This window comes from Brachionichthys hirsutus, chromosome 1, assembly GCF_040956055.1.
Source record: "Brachionichthys hirsutus isolate HB-005 chromosome 1, CSIRO-AGI_Bhir_v1, whole genome shotgun sequence".
NCBI classification, from domain to species: Eukaryota; Metazoa; Chordata; class Actinopteri; order Lophiiformes; family Brachionichthyidae; genus Brachionichthys; species Brachionichthys hirsutus.
This window is the reverse complement of record NC_090897.1, coordinates 50,001-68,176: the sequence shown is the minus strand read 5'-3', so window position 1 is coordinate 68,176 and position 18,176 is coordinate 50,001. Positions and strand designations below refer to the sequence as shown.

The window sequence follows — 18,176 nt, the reverse complement described above, 5'->3', positions numbered from 1 at the left end:
CCAGTTCATCGCAGGGCCACAGACAGACAATCATTCACACACACACCTATAGCGTAACCAATTCGCCTAATTGGCATGGTTTTAGTGGTGGGACTAAACCCGAGAACCCGGACGGAACGACCGCACCTCGGATTCGAACCTGATTCTTGCTGTGAGGAAACATTAGCAAAGGTTCAGAAGATTTACACTTGAGGATTGCTGCTCAAAATATTCAATTGAACTGATTTTTCTTGATTTGAAATTTTATGAATTAGTTGACGAAGGTAATCTGCAGATGAATTATTGATCATGGGGCCTGTATTCTTCTTGTTGAATAATAGTTTGCTATTTATTTTGGGATGTTACAGGCTTTTTTTTATAGCTTGGTTGGTGGTGGGTTTGTGGTGTCATGGCGAAAGTAGCAACAGGAACAAACCTCTCCTTGTTCTCTCTGTCCCAGCAGTGGGAGCAGTGGGCTAAAGCAGCAGAAATGGGACACCACTTTGCAGGGAAGGCAGGTAGGCAGCTGCATTGATCATTGATTGTTTCTGGCAGCAAACACACAGTCAGAGATCTCCCAAAAATCTGAAAGGCTCACACCATGAAACAACAAGGGCAGCAGTTTATGCCGAGACTTCAAATATTTCCTCTATTTTCTATAGACTACGTCCAGCTCAGTACTCGGGTGCATAAATGTGTGATAAATGTTATGTATATTTTAACAACATTGAAAAAACAGCATTAGAGTTCATCTTTAGACTTTATGACTAATATCTGCGTAAAGAAACATCAGCTACTAGTAATTCTGCAGCTTTATTGTGGTGGAGTTATATGATTTTCATGATACAACTTCAAACAAACAAAAGTGCATCTTGATCATTGTCTAAACATATTTATTAACAAATGTCCCATGATGAGACCATGCAGGAGCTAGACCTCGATGTCGTTCCCCTCTTAGGCACACAGTGGTGTGTTAAAGTAGTAAAATTGCTCCACAGTGGCATTTTTCCACAGAACATGTGAGGGAGTCCCAGCAGGAATATACAGTAACCAGTCTGTTGTCTCTCCTCATCTATCAGAGCCTCCATCATCCTTTTGTCTGGCTTCTCTTTCGCTCCAGGAGGCGTGAGAATGCAAACAAAACAGAATAATCAGCAGCACATCTCACAGATCTGCTCTCTCATGTCTCATCCCTGAGCTTCAGTTTAATCAATGCTTGCCAGCATCTGGCTCAGAGCTGTTGTCTTTGACTTGTGTGCTCTCCACATCTCTTGATTGGGATCAGTGATTAATAATCCACATTCACCCCTCCACCCTTCAGCATTTATGACAATAAAGAATCTTGAATCTTGAATTAACATCTGATTGGTCCCTGCTCTTGGTCTGAGAGTTCAGGTATAATTGGGGAGTCCCAAAGCAGAGAAAGTAACGTGTTTGGCTGCTCATGACAGTATTTTATAATTTCAAAATACTCTTACTTTGTATTATTGTATTCTTTTAAGTAAGCTTTTTATTTCAGCAGCTCTACGTATAACTGTGAAGCTGTCAGAACACCACGATCCTGCGTATCTCTAACAACATCCAGAATGGGAATACACGTGGGAGAGGTGGTGGAGGAGGTTCTTTCCCCGGTTGCTCACCGGGGTGGGAAAGTTGAGTTGGGAGTCACAGAGGAGTCAATAATGATGACAGCTCTTTTCTTTGAGCCTCTTTTCTCAGTGCCGCCATGACCCATCCTCACCAGGCAGGACTCTTTCTAGCAACAACTGGTGTAATTCTGGGAGGATTTATTGCCCCGAACAAAGCGCAGAATTTTAAAAGGTTTGGGCGTCTCACAGTTGAACCCAACCTTTATTAATCGAATCAAGATTACATTTTAATGGGATTCTTTTTGTCATTTTCAGAAAGAAATTGTTAAATTGAGTATATTTGGTTGATAGAGGCTCTAGTCTAAACTATAGGAACACACGGGATTGGATGATAGTTTTATGTCTGAAAGTTGCATGGAATGCTTTTTGATTTAGTTTTTCTCATTAAAGGACGCCCTGTCGGAATCTGCTGTGTTAGAAAACAACACCTCTACCGGTCAGTTACTGGTCAGTCAGACCATCCTGAAGTCCTCCAGCCCTGTGATGACACAGACCTCCCAATGGACCCTGTACTCTAACAAATCACCTGCAACCACAGTAGCATTTAGCCAAACACATTCAAGAACAAATTCATACGGCCAATCAACAACCAACCCAACACCAGCCAGTCCCCCAGCTAACGAAATGCAATTAAACCAGATCAGTCCGGCAACATCCAGCCAATCACCAGTACCAGCTAGTCAATCACCAGTACCAGCTAGTCAATCAACAACAAGCCCAACAATATCTAGCCAATCAGTACCAGCTAGTCAATCAACAACAAGCCCAACGATATCCAGCCAATCAGTACCAGCTAGTCAATCAACAACAAGCCCAACGATATCCAGCCAATCAGTACCAGCTAGTCAATCAACAACAAGACCAACAATATCCAGCCGATCACCAGTACCAGCCAGCACACCAATAAAAAGAACAATAACAATTTATAGCCAATCAGCACCCAAGACACAATTGAGCCAATTACAAACCAGTCTAGCACCATCTATACAGTCGATATCCACCACAGCACCAGCCAGTCAAACATCAAACCAATCATCATCCACATTAACACCAGATAGCCAATCAACTGTTTCAGCTCCATCCAGCCAATCATCAGCCACCACAACAAGTCAATCATCAACTGTCCCAGCGTCAGACAGCCAATCAATAAGAACACCTAGCCCATCTGCAACCAATACACAATTGAACCAATCACTGACTACTAGTCCAGCAACATCCAATACCACACTAGTCAGCCAGTTATCAACTACTGCAGTAACATCCAGTGGAACATCAACCAGCCAATCAGCAAGCAGAACAGGTCCACTCAGTCAATCAGCAATCAAGACACAACTCAACCAATTACACACCAGAGCAGGACCAGCTAGCCATTCATCAACCTCCACAGCATCAGCCAGCCAATCACCTGGAAGCAGAACACAGACTAGCAAGCCGCTCACCACCACAAGACCCGCTGCATCCAGACAGTCATCCACCAGCACGGTACCAGTGAGCCAGTCACCAATCAGCACAATGCCAGTGAGCCAGTCACCAATCAGCTCAATGCCAGTGAGCCAATCACCAATCAGCACAATACCAGTGAGCCAGTCATCCACCAGCACAATACCAGTGAGCCAGTCATCCACCAGCACAATACCAGTGAGCCAGTCACCAATCAGCACAATACCAGTGAGCCAGTCACCAATCAGCTCAATGCCAGTGAGCCAGTCACCAATCAGCACAATACCAGTGAGCCAATCACCAATCAGCTCAATACCAGTGAGCCAATCACCAATCAGCACAATACCAGTGAGCCATTCACCCACCAGCACAATACCAGTGAGCCAATCACCAATCAGCACAATACCAGTGAGCCAGTCACCAATCAGCTCAATGCCAGTGAGCCAATCACCAATCAGCACAATACCAGTGAGCCAGTCATCCACCAGCACAATACCAGTGAGCCAGTCACCAATCAGCACAATACCAGTGAGCCAGTCACCAATCAGCACAATACCAGTGAGCCAGTCACCAATCAGCACAATACCAGTGAGCCAGTCATCCACCAGCACAATACCAGTGAGCCAGTCACCAATCAGCACAATACCAGTGAGCCAGTCATCCACCAGCACAATACCAGTGAGCCAATCACCAATCAGCACAATACCAGTGAGCCAGTCACCAATCAGCACAATACCAGTGAGCCAGTCGTCCACCAGCACAATACCAGTGAGCCAGTCACCAATCAGCACAATACCAGTGAGCCAGTCATCCACCAGCACAATACCAGTGAGCCAATCACCAATCAGCACAATACCAGTGAGCCAGTCACCAATCAGCACAATACCAGTGAGCCAGTCACCAATCAGCACAATACCAGTGAGCCAGTCATCCACCAGCACAATACCAGTGAGCCAGTCACCAATCAGCACAATACCAGTGAGCCAGTCATCCACCAGCACAATACCAGTGAGCCAATCACCAATCAGCACAATACCAGTGAGCCAGTCACCAATCAGCACAATACCAGTGAGCCAGTCACCAATCAGCACAATACCAGTGAGCCAGTCACCAATCAGCACAATACCAGTGAGCCAGTCACCCACCAGCTCAATACCAGTGAGCCAGTCACCCACCAGCACAATACCAGTGAGCCAGTCACCCACCAGCTCAATACCAGTGAGCCAGTCACCAATCAGCTCAATACCAGTGAGCCAGTCGCCAATCAGCACAATACCAGTGAGCCAGTCACCCACCAGCACAATACCAGTGAGCCAGTCACCCACCAGCTCAATACCAGTGAGCCAGTCACCAATCAGCTCAATACCAGTGAGCCAGTCACCCACCAGCACAATACCAGTGAGCCAGTCACCCACCAGCTCAATACCAGTGAGCCAGTCGCCAATCAGCTCAATACCAGTGAGCCAGTCGCCAATCAGCACAATACCAGTGAGCCAGTCGCCAATCAGCACAATACCAGTGAGCCAGTCACCAATCAGCACAATACCAGTGAGCCAATCACCAATCAGCACAATACCAGTGAGCCAGTCACCAATCAGCACAATACCAGTGAGCCAGTCACCAATCAGCACAATACCAGTGAGCCAGTCACCAATCAGCACAATACCAGTGAGCCAGTCACCAATCAGCACAATACCAGTGAGCCAGTCACAGAGCAGTACCGTACCATCCATTCAATCTTCAGAAAATATAGATTTATTCCCAAACCAATCAACAACTATCACAGTACCAGTCAGCCAATTGGCAATCAGAACAAGATCATCCAGCCAGTCACCAACCATTACAGAAAAATCCAGCCAATCACTAGCTACCACAGTGCCAGCCAGTGCATCTTCATTCAGGAATACATCAACTAAAACCTCATCTGAACCTTTACTCGAAAGTGGTACAAAATCTAGCCAATCGCCATCCAGCCAAAAACCTCTGAGCCAATCACAAAGCAGCTTAAAAACATCACTCACCTCATCATCTTCTAGTTATTTACCAAACACGTTAATAGCAGCTAATCAAGAAATAAACATCTTAAAAACATCACTCCATGTAGCATCCAGTTTATCATCACAGAACCAGTCAAATGTAAGACCAATGTCCCAGTCCCAGTCCCTGACCAGTTCAGCACAACCACCACCACTAAAAGCAGCCCGTGGAACCTTCACACCAGAAGAACGTCCAGCTAATGGTTCCCTGCTCACCCGACAGAAGGAAGCCCTGAAGCCAGCACCCCGTAGGACTCCAGGTGGGTTTATACTGGTGGCCAATGTGTGCCCAGGTGGGTTTGTACTGGTGACCAATGTGTGCCCAGGTGGGTTTGTACTGGCGGCCAATGTGTGCCCAGGTGGGTTCGTACTGGTGGCCAATGTGTGCCCAGGTGGGTTCATACTGGTGACCAATGTGTGCCCAGGTGGGTTTGTACTGGTGACCAATGTGTGCCCAGGTGGGTTTATACTGGTGACCAATATGTGCCCAGGTGGGTTTATACTGGTGACCAATGTGTGCCCAGGTGGGTTTGTACTGGTGACCAATGTGTGCCCAGGTGGGTTTGTACTGGTGGCCAATGTGTGCCCAGGTGGGTTCGTACTGGTGACCAATGTGTGCCCAGGTGGGTTCGTACTGGTGACCAATGTGTGCCCAGGTGGGTTTATACTGGCGACCAGTGTGTGCCCAGGTGGGTTTATACTGGTGACCAATGTGTGCCCAGGTGGGTTTTGTACTGGTGACCAATGTGTGCCCAGGTGGGTTTATACTGGTGACCAATGTGTGCCCAGGTGGGTTCATACTGGTGGCCAATGTGTGCCCAGGTGGGTTTATACTGGTGACCAATGTGTGCCCAGGTGGGTTCATACTGGTGACCAATGTGTGCCCAGGTGGGTTTATACTGGTGACCAATGTGTGCCCAGGTGGGTTTATACTGGTGACCAATGTGTGCCCAGGTGGGTTCATACTGGTGACCAATGTGTGCCCAGGTGGGTTCATACTGGTGACCAATGTGTGCCCAGGTGGGTTCATACTGGTGACCAATGTGTGCCCAGGTGGGTTCATACTGGTGACCAATGTGTGCCCAGGTGGGTTCATACTGGTGACCAATGTGTGCCCAGGTGGGTTTATACTGGTGACCAATGTGTGCCCAGGTGGGTTCATACTGGTGACCAATGTGTGCCCAGGTGGGTTCATACTGGTGACCAATGTGTGCCCAGGTGGGTTCATACTGGTGACCAATGTGTGCCCAGGTGGGTTCATACTGGTGACCAATGTGTGCCCAGGTGGGTTCATACTGGTGACCAATGTGTGCCCAGGTGGGTTCATACTGGTGACCAATGTGTGCCCAGGTGGGTTTATACTGGTGACCAATGTGTGCCCAGGTGGGTTTATACTGGTGACCAATGTGTGCCCAGGTGGGTTCATACTGGTGACCAATGTGTGCCCAGGTGGGTTTATACTGGTGACCAATGTGTGCCCAGGTGGGTTCATACTGGTGACCAATGTGTGCACACATCATGTATCCTCCGCTGTGCGCCCTTACTTCTTGTTTTTCTGCTTTTCGTGGAAAACATTATGGACCTATCAGACTAAAGAGTTTTCCAACAGATTGAGAAAGTTGTGTAATGTGACTTAAACAGAAACATTTTCCGTTAACAGAGGGAATATAGGTTTTATCCTGCCCCCCCCCCCCCCCCCCATGGTTGGCTGGACATCAGCCTGAAGCCCACCGAACAGATGGCGTTAAATGATGCGTTCACTGGCTGATGGTGCGTTCGGTGACTGGAACATTTGTCAGGCCATCTCAGCTCTAAGTTCAGGCAAATGATGACTTTTCTTGATTTAAGACATGAAACTTGTAACTAAGTAATCAAAATTAAAATACAAAAATAACAAAGACATCCTCATTGAGCCCAATGTTAAGAAAAAATACAAAAACATAGGATTTACAGATATAGTTTAAGTAGATGTGAATAAGTAAAATAAATCATTTGTAAGAACTTCTCCTTCTCCTCCTTCCTGTGGCCCACATCGCTAGCATTAGCATTTCCAGTCTTATAAATCTTGTTTTTTTCTGCTCCTGCTCTGTCTTGCTATCGCTTCCCATCCATCTCCTTGTTTTTGACTCGTCTCCGAGCTGCCATTCTCTCTCTCTCTCTCTCTCTCTCTCTCTCTCTCTCTCTCTCTCAACCCAGCCGGTCAGACAGATGGCCGTCCACCATGAGCCTAGGTTCTGTCCAAGGTTTCTGCCCGTTAAAGGGAAGTTTTTCCTTGCCTCCGTTGCTCTTGTGGGTCAAGTTGGGTTCTGTGTTTCCCTGCAGGTCTTTCCCTGCTAATCCTGTAAAGTGCCTTGAGATGACTTCCTGTTGTGATCTGGCGCTATATCAATAAAACTGAATTGAATTGAATTCTTCTCTAACTCACCTCCTACCTGTGGAGCGTAAGAACTTCTCCTCCTCCTTTAACTCACCTCCTACCTGTGGAGCGTAAGAACTTCTCCTTCTCCTCTAACTCACCTCCTACCTGTGGAGCGTAAGAACTTCTCCTTCTCCTCTAACTCACCTCCTACCTGTGGAGCGTAAGAACTTCTCCTTCTCCTCTAACTCACCTCCTACCTGTGGAGCGTAAGAACTTCTCCTTCTTCTCTAACTCACCTCCTACCTGTGGAGCGTAAGAACTTCTCCTTCTCCTCTAACTCACCTCCTACCTGTGGAGCGTAAGAACCTCTCACCCCTGTCCTAAAAAACCTTCATCGGCTCCCGGTCCCCCAACAAATACAGTTTAAAGTCCTCCTCATCACTTTCAAAGCTCTCCATAATGTGGCCCCCCCATACCTCACAGATCTGCTCCACCATCACACCCCATCTCGTTCCCTCCGCTCCGCCGATGCCAACCTCCTGTCCCTCCCCTGTAGGACCAAGCTCCGAACCTGGGGAGACAGAGCCTTCTCCATCGCTGCCCCCACACTCTGGAACACATTATCACAACCGCTACGAGCCTGTTCTGATCTTAATATATTCAAGAAAGAACTCAAAAGCCATCTGTTTGACATTGCTTTGAATGTATAATTTTAGATTTTTAGATTTTATTGAATTTTAAACCGTGTTCACTTTTTATTGTCTGTATTTCTTTGCTGTTTTTATATTATGTACACTGTGTAAAGCGACTAGTGCTATATAAATAAAATGTATTATTATTATTATTATAGCAATGAGATAATGGATAAGTAAATCCAGTCTCAGACAGTGAGTCCAGGAACTGAGTTAAAGAGTGATGACTTATTGCTTCCCCTGATCCTCCAGGTGAATCCGGTATATCAGCAGACATCATGGGTGTTGCTAGGTTACATGTTTAAACATTTGCAGCGTGACCAGCAGATCACCTGTTTCCTTCAGCAGAGCCATGCGTGTTTCCCTGTCTGAATGGAGGACAGTGTGTTCAGTCGGAGTCATGTGACTGCAGCCTTTATCAGGCCACTGGGCACAGATGTCAGACAGGTAAAGCTCACGCCTGGCATCCTGCGCCTTAAAGTTTGTTTGAGACTCTTAATGTTTAGTATTTTTAAGGAGAGTTTGTGATAACCTGTTTGTTTGAAAGGTTGTTTTTTTGATAAATTATGAAGGGGCGGATTCTGGATCACTTTGAAGAATATGCTTCTTTTCAATTAGGATAAGGGAATCTAAATAAAAATATTTGGGCTGTTCTGCACATTTAGACCTGGATCTGCATCAGGATTTTTAGTCATGCTTTAGTGACAGCTTTGCTTTCTGTACCTCACTATCATTACAAAACATTAATATTTTCTGCATGTTATTTTTGTCACATTTCTGCATCAGCTTAAGGTGTGTCTTTAAGGGAGAATATAATATTTTGTAAACCCAGGTGTCCAAAACTTTCCCAAAAAGATTAAAAAGTGATGTGAAATTGTTACTTAATATAATATTAATATTATAATAATATTTATCTTCTGCCCTGTATCTTCGACCCAGTTCCAAATCCTGGCTTTGAGAGGGAGATGACTTGCAGGACTTGGGGCCAGTACAACTTTGAGACCTTTGACGGCCTTTACTACTACTTCCCGGGCCGGTGCACATACACGCTGCTGAGGGATTGTGAAGAAACCACCCAGGCCAGCATCGTCGTCCAGGTAAAACTAAATAAATCCCCCGTCTAGCAGCTGGCCAGAAGTTTTTGGTTCAACGCCTCCTTCATATCGTGGAAAGTCCCTCAACAAAGTCCCTCCTCTACGACTTGTGCAAGGTTCAGTCTCTGCCTGAGGAAAATATTTGCTCTGAAGATTAGTGAAAGCTATCTGGTTATTAGAATCAATTACCATTAAATACTGCAATCTCATCTACCCAGGAGGCCTTGAAAGTATCTGCAACTAAGACTTTGTTTCCCTGAAAAAGCTGGAGATACCCTCTGTTTGTGGAAGGCACAATATCCACACATTTTATGATCAATAATTATGTATTAATATCGCGCAATTAGAAGAACTATACTACTGTTGAAGAGGAGGAAGACGTTGCATCAGCAGCGAGAGAAGAAGGAATGGAAGAGTTGCTGGGGCGATGACAGGAAAAGCTAGAGAGCTGGAGGACATGATGATGAGGAGGAGGAAGGTGGACGTGTTGTGTGTCCAGGAGACCAGGTGGACAGGAAGCAAGGCTAGAAGCTGAGGAGCAGGATTCAAGTTGTTTATAACGGAGGAGAGGAAAGAGGAATGGAGGAGGAGTTATCTTGAAGGAGGAGAATCGAGTGTCGGATATTGTTAGTGGGTACGCTCCACAGGTAGGAGGTGAGTTAGAGGAGAAGGAGAAGTTCTTACGCTCCACAGGTAGGAGGTGAGTTAGAGGAGAAGGAGAAGTTCTTACGCTCCACAGGTAGGTGAGTTAGAGGAGAAGGAGAAGCTCTTACGCTCCACAGGTAGGAGGTGAGTTAGAGGAGAAGAAGTTCTTACGCTCCACAGGTAGGAGGTGAGTTAGAGGAGGAGAAGTTCTTACGCTCCACAGGTAGGAGGTGAGTTAGAGGAGAATGAGAAGCTCTTGCGCTCCACAGGTAGGAGGTGAGTTAGAGGAGAAGGAGAAGTTCTTACGCTCCACAGGTAGGAGGTGAGTTAGAGGAGAAGGAGAAGTTCTTACGCTCCACAGGTAGGAGGTGAGTTAGAGGACGACCCAGGAGAAGATACATGGACGTAATGAGGGAAGACATGGAAGTGGCTGGTGTTGGGGAGGACGATGCAAAGGACAGGGTGAAGTGGAGAACATTGATTTGCTGTGGAGACCCACAGTAGTGATGCACTGAGTGCATAATGTCCAGCTCTTATTTCTGAGTTTTGAGTGGAGCTATGTCGTTGATGGAATTTCCCTCTAATTAATAAAGTATTCTGATTCTGATATAAAATGAGAGCGATGAAAATCTTAGCATCAGATCAGATGTACGTACCAAAATGTCATCATCTGCTGACCCCCAGGAAGATGGAAGGTCAGGAGCTTTAAGGGCATACTGAACCATGACCCCCGGACCATGGTCACTGCTTCCTTACGAATATCTTTGTTTCTGTTTGCAGGTCCATAATGACCCGGGCTGTAGCTCCACCCCCTACACCTGCCTGCGATCTGTCAGCCTCTTTCTACCCTGGGAGGATGAGGTTCGGCTGCACGCCACCAATGTAACCTTCAAAGGCCAAAGGTCAGCAGCACATAATCAGACAAGGACTACAGTCATGCATCTTATTTGTTTGTCCTGATTAGGCTTAAATATTTGCTTTAAAGGGGACATATTATGAAAACCTCACTGTCCCCATGCTTCTACCTCACTGTCCCCATTCTTCTACCTCACTGTCCCCATGCTTCTACCTCACTGTCCCCATGCTTCTACCTCACTGTCCCCATGCTTCTACCTCACTGTCCCCATGCTTCTACCTCACTGTCCCCATGCTTCTACCTCACTGTCCCCATGCTTCTACCTCAATGTCCCCATGCTTCTACCTCACTGTCCCCATGCTTCTACCTCACTGTCCCCATGTTTCTACCTCAATGTCCCCATTCTTCTACCTCACTGTCCCCATGCTTCTACCTCACTGTCCCCATGCTTCTACCTCACTGTCCCCATGCTTCTACCTCAATGTCCCCATGCTTCTACCTCACTGTCCCCATGCTTCTACCTCACTGTCCCCATTCTTCTACCTCACTGTCCCCATGCTTCTACCTCACTGTCCCCATGCTTCTACCTCACTGTCCCCATGCTTCTACCTCACTGTCCCCATGCTTCTACCTCACTGTCCCCATGCTTCTACCTCAATGTCCCCATGCTTCTACCTCACTGTCCCCATGCTTCTACCTCACTGTCCCCATGTTTCTACCTCAATGTCCCCATTCTTCTACCTCACTGTCCCCATGCTTCTACCTCACTGTCCCCATGAAACACACCTGGAAGAAATCCCTCCCCTTTTGACGTTAGGAGGAGCAAATGTGCACAAGATGTACGTGCATGTGCGTGCATGCGTCCCCGTGTCTGCGCTTTGCCTGTCCACGCTTTAGGTGCCAGGCGAGACGCTCTGTCATCCGTGAGAAGCGCGGAGTAGAGCCGCAGCCCGGCGGGGTGTCTCGGGCGTCCAGGGGGCGTCTCCCTGGAAGCATTTTTATTCCGTCCTGAGATTATTGCCGTCATGGCGCCGTCTGTGTGAAGAAGAGCGGTGGATAAAGTTAATTTTTTCTGGTAATGTTCTGTCGAAAAGTGTTTCATTGGGTGCTGAAAATGTCGCCTCACGGTTACCGTGGTAGCGTGCATGTAGGCGTGCTCGCTATGAAGGTACTTTTTCTTCCGTGTCCTGCAGCGTCTGTTTGAGACAGAAATGAGGGACGCTGTCCTGCAGCATCTGTTGGAGACAGAAATGAGGGACGCTGTCCTGCAGCATGTTGGAGACAGAAATGAGGGACGCTGTCCTGCAGCATCTGTTGGAGACAGAAATGAGGGACGCTGTCCTGCAGCATGTTGGAGACAGAAATGAGGGACGCTGTCCTGCAGCGTCTGTTTGCTATTTGGACCAAAGACTGGCTCGGATATTTCATACAAGTGTCTGAGAACTGCGTTAACTTGTGGAAAGGGTAGAACGTGTCTCCTTTAATCCTCATGCGGCATGTCCCTCATGTCCTCCTTAGTGTGCAGCTGCCTTATCACATCCACGACCTGCAGCTGGAGCGGATCTCCCAGTATGTCCTGGTGACGCAGCAGCACGGCTTCACGCTAGCCTGGGAGGGACACAGCGGCTCCATCTACATCAAACTCAGCCCGGAGTTTGTGGGTAGAACCTGCGGCCTGTGTGGAAACTTCAACGCTGACGTCCAGGATGATCTGAAGACGAGCTACGGTAAAGATGCTTCTGGTTTGGAATGAAATGTCATTATCTTTAGTGCGTGAGCAGGATTTTACTGTTACAGTATTTGCTTTAGATTTCATTTTAAACTAATAATAACTCTAATTATTATAATGCACTTGTTTTATAGACACTCAAAGATGCTTCGCATTGAACATTATTTATTCACTACTATTGTAGCCACAGCTGCCCCGGGGCAGACTGACCATCGGCCCTCCTGACCACCACCGACATTCACTCATTCACTATATTCTTGTTTTTTGTCTTGCTGCCCCAAAAACTGAAGTTTAACCGTTATTTCTTGTGATTTAAATTCTTAAAATGTTGAGAAAGGCTTTCACAAAGTTCCAAATCACAAATAAAGAATAAATTGTTCAACACAACTTGACATCCATCTTTTTAACCCCATCCTGTCCCTCTCAGGTATTCTCACTCATGACATAGAATTATTTGGGAACAGCTGGGTGGAGGCGGAGCCACGGGAGGCCCGATGTCCTGCGGTGCTGTCCGACTTCTCTTCACCCTGTGCTGCAGTGGAGGCTCACGTCCTGCAGGTGAATGCAAACACTGAATAAATCATAAGGAATTGATCTTTCTGGGTTGCGCCCTTTGGGTGATGAGTGAAAACCCCCTTTGTGCCGTTCTCGGCTGCAGAGAGTGAAGGAAGTGTGTGCAGTGCTGTTGGGTCCACCATTTCAGAGCTGCCACGTCCTGGTCAGTCCCCTGTCCTTCATGGCCAGCTGCTCTAACGACCTATGCATGTAAGACATCCAGTATTTTCTTTCTTCAGTAAAGACCCTGGGTGTGTCTAAATCCAGGAGGTCAATCCCATGTTGTAGTTTAACCGAAATGTGAAAATATAATCTGATCTCAAATCACATTGGAATTCTGGAGCTTCTAGATACGAGGGTTATTTTGTATGTCTATGTAGGTCTTAAGGAAAAAATGCCTCAACACTGTTTTGCAGTGAAGCTCCAGAATTGTTTTTGGACTAGCAAAGCTTCACATCAGCATCGTGCTAACGAGCTAAGATGGAGTTTTCTTTTTTTCCAATTATCTTAGGAGAATTGCAGAATTATCGGATTTTTGCCCCTCAGCCCGTTTCCAACAAGAACCCTGTGATGACTTGTGTTACTTTACGGTGTAAAGTCCCACTCACGGCTCTCAGGCGTGTCTTGGTGGCTCAGGTCCATGACCCCGAATGTGCCCTCCTTTGAGTAACATTAGCCCGGCCAGTCTGTTGCTGGTAAATGAACAGAGACTGGCGCTAAAGAGACGCCAGTTTACTGGGTTCAGAAACAGATTTACCTTATCAGATGATTCACCTTGACAGAGAACATCCCTGAGAACGTTTCAGCTTTAACGTTGTGCGAGAATACGGTTTGTCCAGTATTCCACTGGTTACTTCAGTAAATCAGGGTTTGCTCAGTTCCTTCTTGGCTTGTTGCTGCGTTGAAGGTCGGGTGTCGAAGCTGATGTGGTTTGCCAGGTGTTCGGTGAGTACGCCCGGGCCTGCGCCCATGCCGACCACCCACTGCAGGACTGGAGACGGCACGTCCCTCACTGCGGTATGTCCCTGTGTGTGATCGGACTCCAGTACAAATGAACTCTTGAGAGGGTTAGGGTTGGGGTACAACAATCCTTAAGTCCTGAAAGACACCACTCTTTCATTTGTTTGGTGTTTCAGACAAGCTGCATGACAGATATTGGAATGATTTTGAGTCGCCTCAGATAGAAAGTGTTTACAGACAGATGGACTGAAATAAAACCTGATGTGTGATAGATACGTTTTTATTTTATAGCAACAAACCATTTACATGCACAGTCCTAAAAAAGATCAATAATAATAATACATTGTATTTATATAGCGCTTTTCTAAAAACTCAGTGGCTTTACATGTGTACATTAGATAAAAACAGCAAATCAATACAGATAATAAAAGAGGAACTTGAAAATAAATTAGATAAAATATAAAAATATTAAATGATACATTAAAAGCAATGTTGAACAGATGTGTTTTTAGTTCTTTCTTGGAGGTGTTATGATCAGAACAGGCTCTTAGTGGTTGGGGTAGTGAGTTCCAGAGTGTGGGGGCAGCGATGGAGAAGGCTCCGTCTCCCCAGGTTCGGAGCTTGGTTCTAGAGGGGAGGGACAAATGTCTCCGTTTATCTTGGGGTAATATCTGGTGTTGGCGATAATAGAATTAATCAGTTTAACATGCAGTGTTCTCTTCTGCACGACGTTTTTGACACCTATTTTGCATGTTATTTGTATGACTAGAGAAGCAGTGCCCCCTCGGTCTGCAGTACAGGGAATGCATCAGCTGCTGCCCGGCGTCTTGCAACCTAGAGCGCATGTGTATCGACAGCAAGCTCACCTGTCTGGATGGATGCTATTGTCCCAATGGTGGGTCAGAAGTCACCGTAGTGATCGTTCCTAATCGTCTGTTACTTCTCCTGCTGAATGTTAGGGAATCACCTTCTACATGCACCTGTTCAGGTTTGATCTGGGAGGGGGGGAGCTGTGTGATGCCCTCCGACTGTCCCTGTGAGCACCATGGTGTGGTTTATCCTTCTGGACGGATGCTGCAGGAGGAATGCAACAACTGGTGAGCAGTTTTGAACCTCTCTCTCACTTCTTATACAACCGTAAGATTATATAGCAGCTGCGATTTAGGTTGTATTTGTATTGCCTAAAAGCAGCAGAGCACCAGCTTCATGTTTTATACAGATGAGCTCTAGCAATCTCTCATGGGCATCTTGAATGAACCCCACCAAACCATTTCACATCAATGACGTATAAAAAAGGGAAATCATCCGTAGAATCCGTGCAGTCGTTTTAACCTTCTCAAATCTGACCTCTTTGACTCAGCCGTGTTTCTAGCAACGATCCCACTGATGATTTCAGTCTTTGATGTTCCCACCTGGGGCTTTGCTTTCTTTCGCAGCACATGTGTGGGTGGAGTGTGGAACTGCACCGATTACCGCTGTCCAGGTTTGTGCCTTTACACCGAATTGTGCTGCAGGTCGCCTTCGACAGGAGTCGATTATTCTATACATTCTATACATCTTAAATGCACAGTGAACCTGAAAATTAAGCTTCAGTCATGGGTCTGGTCTCACCCATAACGTCGATGCAAAGTTGGTGAAGCGAGGCAGTACTGCAATATTCTCTTATACAACGGAAAAACATGGAGTCTTAAATCATAGCAACAAATATGCCAAACATACCGAATGTAAGATACTATCATAGTCTCCTTCTCCTCTAACTCACCTCCTACCTGTGGAGCGTAAGAACTTCTCCTTCTCCTCTAACTCACCTCCTACCTGTGGAGCGTAAGAACTTCTCCTTCTCCTCTAACTCACCTCCTACCTGTGGAGCGTAAGAACTTCTCCTTCTCCTCTAACTCACCTCCTACCTGTGGAGCGTAAGAACTTCTCCTTCTCCTCTAACTCACCTCCTACCTGTGGAGCGTAAGAACTTCTCCTTCTCCTCTAGAACATTCTGCACCAACTCTTCCTTTAAGATAACTCCTCCTCCATTCCTCTTTCCTCTCCTCCGTTATAAACAACTTGAATCCTGCTCCTCAGCTTCTAGCCTTGCTTCCTGGTCTCCTTCCTCCTCCTCATCATCATGTCCACCAGCTCTCTAGCTTTTCCTGTCATCGTCCCAACACTCAACGTCTCTATTCTCAGTCAAACTCTTCCATTCCCTCTTCTTATCAGTAATGGTGAGTCTGCTTATCGGAGCGAGGGGGAGCGGTTGGTGACGTGGTGCGACGGTCACAGCCCGACTCTTAACATTAAAAAGACAAAGAGGGTCCACAGTCCTCTGTGGAGAGGCTGCGGGTTCCAGAGGACCGGAGCTGGGCCGACACCTGGGCCTGTGTTCACACACCTGTATTCTCCATCAGAGCATGATCCCAGTGGAATACAGAACCACAATCAGTCAGAGAATCTCCATCATATCAAAGGACTGGCTTGTTGGCTCCCAAAGCACTTGTAGTACTACTACTAGTAGTACTTTTGAATGGTATTGCCCGAGTGTTATTTTACCTGTATCACGTGTTCTATCCAGTGTGGCTCGTTTTATGATTGTCCTTCTGGTGCTATGTAATGCATGTTTTATTTATTGATTACGTCTTGTTTTTAATTTATTGAATGTGTCTATTAACAACTGGCGGTATGACTTTCTTATTTAAATTAAACGTTTTATGCCGGATGCCATTCCTGCCGCAGCCCTCTGTATTTATCCGGGCTTCGGACCGGGTCAAGGGAGACATGAGCAGTGCTACGCTAGCTCCTGCTGACAGCACTACGCGTGGTGAATTGTATTTTAGCCTCCATAGCTAGAGAGCAAGGAAAGGAGGGAATAACTGTAGCAAAGCCAGAGAAGGAAAATGCCTCTGCATCTCTCATGAATTAAAACAATGTCACAAAGGCTTACTATAAACGGAATTGATTTTTGAACTTGACCCTGATCATAAGACGGTGAAGGAAGAGATCTGGAAAGACGAGCGGTTGAAGACGTGTCTAGGATGTTGAAATGAGGTTCTTGAGTGAGGCGTTTGCCCAGCAGCACCCAGACTGGGATGAATAATATCTTCTCCTTTGTCCAGGCGAGTGTTCAGTGACTGGTGATATGTACTTTCAATCTTTTGATGGACGGATCTACAACTTTCCCGCCACGTGCCAATACGTCCTTGCCAAAAGTCGCACCTCTGGGAGGTTCACAGTCACCATCCAGAATGCTCCCTGTGGAGCCGTGAGTTGAATTTGCATTATTTCAAAATATTTATTTTAAAAGTCTTCTTGAATTTAGATTTTGCTTTGAATTTGAAACCAATGCGTCTCGTGCGCTGTCCGTGCCTTAGCCTGTGCAATTAGACACTTTTTCTTTGTCCACTCAGAGGATTATGTAATTTGTCTGCCATGTCGATCATATCTTAACTTAAGTGCTCGCCAATTTCTGCAGAGTTCGAGTAATTTTGCTTGGATACATGATGCGAAAATGAACAGCCTCAATGAGCCGCCTTGACCAAACTGTGGCAGATAATGAAGATGAAAAGCGACAAAAGGCCGAGAGCTTCTCGGGGGGCCATAAAGTGGAATGAAATATAAGAGGCGTCACTCATCGGAGCCTCTAACAGCCAAATAAACAGATTGCCTTATCTAGCCTGAGGGACAGAGCTTTGAACCGCTTTGTATCGAGGCATTGAAGGGGGGGGGCATGGTCAGAGAGAAGGTTACGTAAATATAAGACATGCAGGACTCTATGATTCAACTGGAGCTAACTGGACTTCAGCACAGGATTCAAGGGGAGAGCTAATATTCTCCAGTGTGAGTCGTTTCTAACGGAGGCAGGACCTGAATTCAGAGTCTCATTTGTAGACTTGTCGTTTATTGGTGGCCCTTTACATTCTGCTGCCACCTTATCGCTTCCTCATTTACTGACTCCTCCCATTTGCTTTTCGCTGTCTTTTTTTGTTTGGTGGCTTTCTGTAATTTCTCACAACGGGCCAAAGATCCAAACTAAAGCACTGTTTGCTTTGATCTGAACTAGAACTCTTTTTGTTGTCTAAAGGTCTGTCTGTCTGATCCAGACCTTGCCCTGGTGGAGGTTTCACACCAAACTATTTTTGTCCGGATCTAATTGAATGTCCTGACTTAAAGAAGTGGGTGTGTGATAGAGAT

The 18,176-nt window shown here is 46.3% G+C and overlaps 1 protein-coding gene across 1 annotated transcript in view; it reads left to right on the top strand.

Moving 5' to 3' along the window:
* The first annotated feature begins 388 nt into the window (after positions 1-388).
* The window catches only part of otog (otogelin), a 56,945-nt gene continuing 39,157 nt past the window's right edge, over positions 389-18,176 (top strand). The window contains exons 1-12 of the mRNA XM_068740344.1: positions 389-497; positions 8,501-8,602; positions 9,095-9,252; positions 10,675-10,796; positions 12,269-12,477; positions 12,907-13,037; positions 13,138-13,244; positions 13,942-14,051; positions 14,764-14,889; positions 14,983-15,091; positions 15,431-15,477; positions 17,102-17,247. Coding sequence (XP_068596445.1) covers positions 389-497; positions 8,501-8,602; positions 9,095-9,252; positions 10,675-10,796; positions 12,269-12,477; positions 12,907-13,037; positions 13,138-13,244; positions 13,942-14,051; positions 14,764-14,889; positions 14,983-15,091; positions 15,431-15,477; positions 17,102-17,247 — 1,476 coding nt within the window. The remainder of the gene's footprint in view (positions 498-8,500; positions 8,603-9,094; positions 9,253-10,674; positions 10,797-12,268; positions 12,478-12,906; positions 13,038-13,137; positions 13,245-13,941; positions 14,052-14,763; positions 14,890-14,982; positions 15,092-15,430; positions 15,478-17,101; positions 17,248-18,176) is intronic.